We start from the raw sequence: 8,638 nt of genomic DNA, 5'->3' as shown, positions 1-8,638 counted from the left end.
GGATGGGAAATCAGGGTGGGAATCAGGATAGAATCAGGATAGGATCGGTCATCAAGGACAAGCAGCAAAACTCCCAGATATCTTGAGACAGAGAGCCCCAAAGACCCAACTGTCTCTTCCTAACACCTTAACACTTCCTGCAGAATTCCAGAATCTTTACTCTGCTATCCCATGCTTCTGCCCCCTGCAAAACCTAATTTTTTCCTTATAAGATCTGGGAGGTAGATATATAGATATGAATCTTTCTAGAGAAAGGGATGTCAGGCAAATAAGGATACAGTTTGTAGAAGACTGTTGTAAAGTGGTTGACGTTTATTTTAAGACCAACTGCCCAAACGGGACTAATATGGACCTTGAAGAATTGAGAAGGGTAGCAGTTATGTCTTTAATGGACACAATAAAAGAGATGAGGAGAACAGTGACTCACTTGATCAGGACTTGGTTCTGAGATCAACCTGTAGATCAGCACTATTTATAGGGTCAGACAGATTTAATACTCCTTGATCCCACCCTCTTCAAGGAGATCAGAGCTGCCAGACTCCCAGCCCCTACACTTACTTTGGAGATGTGTAAGCAAAATTGTTGAGTTACTTTTGCATTCCTCCTCAAGAGTCACACTGAGACAACCCTTATAAACCAAGACACCTAACTTGGGGAGCCCATACCCTAGAGCCAGCTTACATGGGGAACCCATACCCTAGAGCCAACTTACATGAGTACAATCCCCTCACTGTCTCTGTCTTGATAGATTCAGAAGCTGCTGTTGCTTCTGTTCTAGTGGATTCCGAGACTAAGTGTAGTTGCTGATCAGGAGTGGACTCCAAGCCAGCTGCTACCCCATGTCACAGACCTTTTCTCCTAAGCTGTTTTGGATTACAAAATGTGCCATTTCAAACTCTTGGCTATCATGCTCCAGAATTTTATCTTAACCATTATTTTCAATGTTGACATCATTCGGCTTAAATGTTTCCTCCACTTCCTTTACATCTTGGCCCACCCTCACCACTTACAACTCTTCAAAAATCTTTTTTCATCAGTAGGAAGCATGCTATAGAGCAGGGGTCTTCAACATTTTTGGCCGTGAAACCCATAAACGCCACAAATAATCCATCGGGGGCAGCTGGGTAGCTCAGTGGATTGAAAGCCATACAGTTCTCACAGTGAGTGCTCCTGTAACAGAGCCTGAAAAAAAATTGACTTTATGGCTCCTGGAGAAAGAGCCATATCTGGCCCTCAAAAGAACCAGATATGGCTCGAGAGTCATATGTTGCCGACCCCTGCTATAGAGAAAAAACAACCTTTCTTAAGAAAAAATATTTTTAACATTGTTAAAATTTTTGAGTTCCAATTTCTGTCTCTCCCTCTTCTTATCTCCCACCCATTTAGAAGACAAGCAATGTGAAAGTATGACAAACATATTAAAATATTAGCCATGTTGCAAAAATATCCTAGAAAAATGATGAAAGTGAAAAAAGTCTGGAGATAAGGATTGTCCCTGTGTACACTCAATATTCTAGCTCGTTCCCTGTCCTGGGGTTTCTTTATACATTTGTAGGATATGAATAAGTCAATGGTGTGGAGCTGAGCTAAAGCTGTCCATTATGATAGTCAAAAGAGGTATGTATGCTGTGTTACATTTGGACACTTTTCAATATTCAATTATTCAAAGGAATAATAAGATAATCTCTATAACCTGGGAATTTGGGACATAATGCTTTTGCTCCTCAATTTGGGAGGGTTTCAAGATTTCTTTATCATTTGTGATATAGGCTGAGAATGTTCTATACAAAGTACAAAAACATGTAATTGATCTATATTTATTCATGTCATCAGCATTTGCATTATTTTGTAAATGGAATGTGATTCTTTCTGTAAATAAAAATGAGGGCAAGATATACTGCAGCTAATTTAAACCATCTCATGAGAGTTGATTATTAAATGTAAACAATAACAATAATAATCCAGATTAAACATGAAAGTGTGCCATGTGTACACTTTTTATTGTTTTCATTCAGAAAACCTATTATTTAATATTGACCAGAAGACCTTTGGCTTAGTTTTATATCTAAAAGTAAGCTGGTGAAGACTTTTGTTAGCGTAAGGCATGGTCCAACTGTCTGAAAAGCCAGTTTCTTCCCAAGTTCCAAATAGCTCCAGTTTCCAATAATGTTCTCTCCAAGAAAAGGAAGAATCCCCTGCTGAACCCCAGTTCCATTTAACCAATATCCATCATCTCTTCCTTTTAGGAATTGATGCTTTAAAAGTTTTAGTCACAGATATTCCACTTTGGTTCTCCAGCATATGGCAGGTATAATCTTCCTTGCCTTTCTCTGCCCCCACATACCACCACAAGTGCTAAGAATATTTGGTTCACAGCTTAGTTTACTTCCTGTAGAACAGTTCCAGTTACGTGTCCCAAACTCTCTTCAGGCTTGAGTCTCACATATCTTAGCTTCTCAAAGCTTTCATTCCAGCCTGACTGTACCATCTCACCTGTAATCATGGCTCCCCACAAAAAAATGTGACACAAACTCCCCCACCAGGGCATTGATACCTCCATTTACCCACATGCCCTACAAATTTTCTCATTTTCCTTTTCCATCACAATAGCCAATCTAACAGAAGTGGGAGATGGGGTACCTAAGAGTTGTTTTCATTTGCTTTTCTCTAATTAATTGTGATTTAAAGTACTTTTGCATGATTAAATCTGTCTTCTTTCTTATTAGCCCTATGTGATGAGATTAAACCTACCCTGCCCATTTTTAGGTTTACTCACCAAAGGTGTAAACATCACCACTTAATTGACAAGTTGAGAAGTATGTAACCCATGTGTGCAAAAGTGGGTGACAAATCAGAATTGACTGACTGGCCCATGAGCAGTCCTAAGTAAAACATCTGTTGTTATTAGACACTTAAAGTAGGAGAAAGGCACAGGAAGTGATGAAAAAGAAGCACTTTTAAAACGGAGTGACAACTTCATGTAACTCTTGTTCTTTTCTGGAGCTAGACAGGCTGCTTTGCTCCAACCTGGAACTAGACCTAGAGTTCTGGGTGGGACCTTGGACTTGGTGAGACTTCTTAAACCTCTCCCTTAGAACTACATGTGGAGAGTGTAAAAGCTGACTTTTCTTGGATTGTTCTGAAGGGACTCTCCTCTTGAGAAAGGCTTCATGACTGAAGCCTTTCTTTATTTGCCCTCAACTCTCAGCCCAAAGGCTGAGGTTTCTCCAACTGAGGACTAGTTAGCCCTGCTTGGGTTGAGCCAGGAGCCAGAGCAAATTACTTAGTGTTAGGTTACATATCTTACCCAATGCTCTTTCTGCTTTTCTTTACTTTCTCTCTCTCCTGTATTTTACAATTAAATTGTTAAAAATTATTTTAGAATTGACATATATTCAATTCTTGATCACCAAGCCTTTATGATATATAGTCCAACCAAACCCTAATTTTCCCCTTTACAAAAGACATTATTTGCTTCCTAAATAAACTCTAGATCTAGGGAACAAGAAATGAGGAATTAAGGCATTGGATAAAAGGGTTAGAATTTTTAAAAACTCAAGTATTTAATTAGACATATTTTAAAACAAATAATTTGTTTCCATTTTTAATTTTGATTGCAATAATCTTCAAACAGTTTTAAATTTAATATGATGAAGATAACCTATCTTAGACCTCATAATGTTCCCTATTTCTAATTTGGTCATGACTTCTTCCCTTATCAATAAACTCATCTGAAAGATAAATTATTCAACACTCCACTAATTTTCTAATGGGATAACACTTTAGGTCTAAATCATATGCCCATTTGGACCTAATCATGGTAGATCTTATGACAGTAGTGAATTGTCTAATTTTGAGCAAGGTGAGAGTTCAGTGTGAATATGTGTTTTCTGTGATTTATAGTACGAAGAGTGAAAATTATGAGACTGGTGCTAAATTAATTTTATTTAACCTAAGGTAGTAGGGGGAAAAGATGGAAAAATACTTTATTCACTGCTCTAATTATCTTGGTATTCTGTGGCCAGCATTAGGGCATCCTAGCTATGCTCACAGGGAAGTCTAGTCAACAACAAATCTGAAAGAGAAGAGATTATATATCTGCTCTTTCCTCAGTTTATCAAACCTTTTCTCTGCCCACTAACTCACAAATCTCATCTCAAGAACCAAATGTGGCTTTCAATTTTGCCTAGGTCACCCAGGGGGGCAACACATGGGATAATTCAGGGGACATCACCCTACCCTCATCTCATGATGCAGCCTTCTTGCTGGCATTCTATTCTCACTCAGTGATTTTCATCAAACACTCATCAACTCCCAGTCAAGTTCTGTCTCAAACCATTTATACTGCCCCAGAAATAGGATAGGATAAATTTCCTTCACACAAAAGCAAGACTGGAGCTGCACACGAACATCTTTCCACATAGCTTGTATTCTTAAGGTTCTTCCCCAGTGTGGATTCTCTGATGTGGTGCAGAACTGGAGTTATTTGTGAATCCCTTTCCAAACTCCTTACATTCATGGGGTTTCTCCACAGTGTGGGTTCTCTGATGATAAGCAAAACTGGAACTTGTTCTGAATGTTTTTCCACACTGCTTGCATTCATAAGGTTTCTCTCCAGTATGGATTCTCTGGTGTACAACAAGACCAGAGCTCTGACTGAAAGTTTTTCCACACTGTTTGCATTCATAGGGTTTCTCCCCAGTATGTACTCTCTGATGTACAGCAAGATGGGCACTCTGACTGAATATCTGTCCACACTGCTTGCATTCATAAAATTTTTCTCCAGTATGGATTCTCTGATGCGCAGCAAGACGGGAGCTCTGACTGAATGTCTTTGAACACTGTTTGCATTCATAAGGTTTCTCCCTAGTGTGGATTCTCTGATGTTTAGCAAGACTGGAGGTCATATTGAATGCCTTTCCACACTGTTTGCATTCATAAGGTTTCTCCCCAGTGTGGACTCTTTGATGTACAAGAAGATTAAAGCTCCGACTACATGTCTTTCCACACTGCTTACATTTATAAACTTTCTCTCCAGTATGGATTCTCTGATGTGCAGCAAGACGGGAGCTCTGACTGAATGTCTTTGAACACTGTTTACATTCATAAGGTTTCTCCCTAGTGTGGATTCTCTGATGTCTAGCAAGGTGGGAGCTGACACTGAATGTTTTTCCACACTGTTTGCATTCATAAGGTTTCTCCCCAGTGTGGACTCTTTGATGTACAAGAAGATTAAAGCTCCGACTAAATGTCTTTCCACACTGCTTGCATTCATGAGGTTTCTCCCCAGTGTGAGTTGTCTTCTGTACATTAGGACTTGAACTCATACTGAATTCCTTTCCACACTGTTTGCATTCATAAGATTTCTCCCCAGTATAGATTCTCTGATGACTAGCAAGATTGGAAATCAGAATGAATGTATTTCCACATTGTATGCATTCATAAGGTTTCTCCCCAGTATGGACTCTCTGATGTCTAGCAAGACTGGAGCTCCTACTGAATATTTTTCCACACTGTTTGCATTCATAAGGTTTCTCCCCACTGTGGATTCTCTGATGTACAGCAAGATGGGAGCTCTGACTAAATGTCTTTCCACACTGCTTGCATTCATGGGGTCTCTCCCCACTGTGGGTTCTCTGATGACTAGCAAGACTGAAGCTCATACTGAATGCCTTTCCACATTGTTTGCATTCATAAGGTTTCTCCCCAGTATGGACTCTCTGATGTCTAGCAAGACTGGAACTCATACTGAATGCTTTTCCACACTGTTTGCATTCATAAGGTTTCTCCCCAGTGTGGATTCTCTGATGTACAGCAAGACCAGAGCTCTGACTGAATGTTTTTCCACACTGTTTGCATTCATAAGGTTTCTCCCCAGTGTGGGTTCTCTGATGATAAGCAAGATGGGAGCTTATACTGAATGACTTTCCACATTGTTTGCATTCATGAGGTTTCTCCCCAGTATGGATTCTCTGATGTCTAGCAAGACTGGACCTCTCAGTGAATGTCTTTCCACACTGCTTGCATTCATAAGGTTTCTCTCCAGTATGGATTCTCTGATGTACAACAAGATTGGAGCTCTGACTGAAAGTCTTTCCACACTGTTTGCATTCATAAGGTCTCTCACCAGAGTGGATTCTCTGATGTCTAGCAAGACTGGCACTGTGCATAAAAGTCGTTCTACACTGATTACATTTACTAGATTTTTCCTCAATGTGCAAGTGTTCAATATGAGATAAATTTTGATTAGCAACACAGAATTCTCTAAAAGCCAAGTTATAGAGACCATCACTCATGTATCTTTGTAGGTCCCCTTCTTCCACAGGAAGGCTCACCTCTGTTGGATTCACCTTCATTTCAGGTCTGATCTCTCCTTCTAAAAGAAACAAGCAGTAAAATATATAGAGAATTATATGTGCACATATATAATTATCTCCTTTCCTCAACTGTTAAAACATGAACCTTTTTATATTCTATTTCCTCAGGTAAAAAGAAAAGTCTTCCAATTTAAATGAGAACAATCCATCCTTTGAAAATGCCATTATCTCAAAGTTAACGAACAATTTAAATAACAAAGAGCCTCCCATGTGATCACATTGGCTCTTCATTAATAATCTGGGATTTTGGACAGACTAAATTTACTATATTCCTAACTCAGAACATGACCTCAGAAAGGCTGGATGAATGACTTATCCTAAAATCCTGGAAGCTGAGACCAAATCTTGTAACTGGGCATGCTCTGTCCACAGTACTAGACAATTCACTTTCAATCTTTTTCCTTTCATTTTCATTGTCTATACATTCAATCGTTTCTTCATAGGTATGACAACACTGGGAACACAAAGACTAAATATTCCTATTATTTCATGATCTAACTTCTCTGTAATCACTTTGTGATTCCTTTTGTAATTGCTTTCAGACTTTTTTGTTCTGTTCCCTACTCCTTGATAGCAGCCATTACTTTTCTTTAAATGCCTCTTTTCATGAAAATAAAATCTTTTTACTAATTACAATTTAAACAAAAATATGGTATTTCTCATATATAAAAATATATCTTAAACAGTAAATTGAATCCACGATCATTTTGTAAGGAAATGGGCAAGACAACTCATACAATTCTCTTCCTATTTCCTACCTTATATAGATACTAGCATTTTCATGATATTCTTCCTAAAAATCCCAATACAGGTGGTGGCGCATTCTCATTGTACCTCTGAAACTAGCTAAGACTTTTAAGACTGGGAAAGTCACAGGAGTTCTCTGTTGGTCTCAGGCTCCTCCACTATAACATAAACATAATATCAAGTAACTTCTAGGGTTCCTATGAGGATCAAATGAGAAAATATTTATAAAGTGTATGACAGACACTAGCGGTCATATGCAAATGGTGATGTTTATTTTTATCACAGAATTTGGATTATTTCCTCTTTTGACTCTTTTTATCCTTAAACTGTCACTCTCTTCACTCCTCCAGTTCCTGATTTCCCAGTTACATTAAATGCACTTCCATTCAGCAACACTCCATACTCCCTGGATCATCTCAGAGTGAGATTCAGGATGTGTTGCTTCCTTCTAAGCCACCTCCAAGTCTGGGTTCTAGATTGGGAGCTCCTGGACAGCTAAGACTGGTATTTCCCTTCCTTAGGGCTTAGCATGGTTCCCAGAACACATTTATTATTTAATACATGTTTACTGACTGGGCCCAGGATTTATGTCAGGCCCAAGCTCTACCAGGATCCTTGCTGATCTCTCTCCCAGAAGGCTCTGGCATGCTCTGGCCTCAGCCGTGTTTCTGTCTCTCTCTTGCCCTTATATCTCAGCAATCAACAGTAACTCAGTTGGAAAGAGAGCAGACCCAATCATGAAAATCCCAGAGGCTTCTCTATAGACTCTCATGTCTTTATAAGTCACTATTCTTCCAAATGAGGAAAATCTCTTTCCATGGGTAAAGAAGCCTATTCCTCCCATTATTTTCTCATCTTTAGCCATTCCCACACTAATGAACTAATGACTCTCTTACTCTGGGAACCAATAAACCATTTCTCCCCAATGCTCCAAACACTTTCACTTTATCCCTTTCTCCCCATGAGATACTGTCCAACATCTGCCTTCTGGTTCAGGGCTAAACTGCTAGAGATAGCCATTCACAGTGAATTGTGCCAATGCCTTGCCCTTCTTTTCTCTGCTATACTTTCCCTCAGAATCCTCAATGTGGCTCTCCTGAAGCCACAGACGCCACCCCCCATTAGACCTCTTTAGTGCTCCTTCTCTTTACCTCTTCCCTCTCAAGATTGGTTGCCCTGGAGCTGGGATCTAGAGGGCTTCTAAAGAACTGTGGGCACCATTCCAGGCCAGGGAGAGGCAAGACAGAATCAGCTTTGAGATTACTTCCACGTCTGAGATTCTCTAACGTGCATTTGATCTCGGACTTCAGGAGCACCAAAGGGAATCCCAAGGCCCCATTACACAATGCAAACTCCTTTTACAGGAGAGCCAGGCAGCAGGAGGGCCCTGGCTCTGGGACTCAGCATACCAGCCCTTGTCCCTTCCTCATGACTGAAAACTGCTCCCAACCCTGCCTGATGCTGAGGGAAATATTCCCTTGGATGGCAGACTTGGGCAGCATGGAGAGGCTCCT

At 39.8% G+C, this 8,638-nt stretch overlaps 1 protein-coding gene across 1 annotated transcript in view; it reads right to left on the bottom strand.

Moving 5' to 3' along the window:
• Positions 1-4,433: 4,433 nt before the first annotated feature.
• LOC123230477 (zinc finger protein 345-like) overlaps positions 4,434-8,638 on the bottom strand; it is a 5,705-nt gene continuing 1,500 nt past the window's right edge. The window contains exon 4 of the mRNA XM_044656625.1: positions 4,434-6,101. Within this exon, the coding sequence (XP_044512560.1) occupies positions 4,434-6,101 (1,668 nt within the window). The remainder of the gene's footprint in view (positions 6,102-8,638) is intronic.

Source organism: Gracilinanus agilis, chromosome 1, assembly GCF_016433145.1.
Source record: "Gracilinanus agilis isolate LMUSP501 chromosome 1, AgileGrace, whole genome shotgun sequence".
Lineage (NCBI taxonomy): Eukaryota > Metazoa > Chordata > Mammalia > Didelphimorphia > Didelphidae > Gracilinanus > Gracilinanus agilis.
The sequence above is the reverse complement of the archived record's forward strand: the minus strand, read 5'-3'. Positions and strand labels throughout refer to the sequence as shown.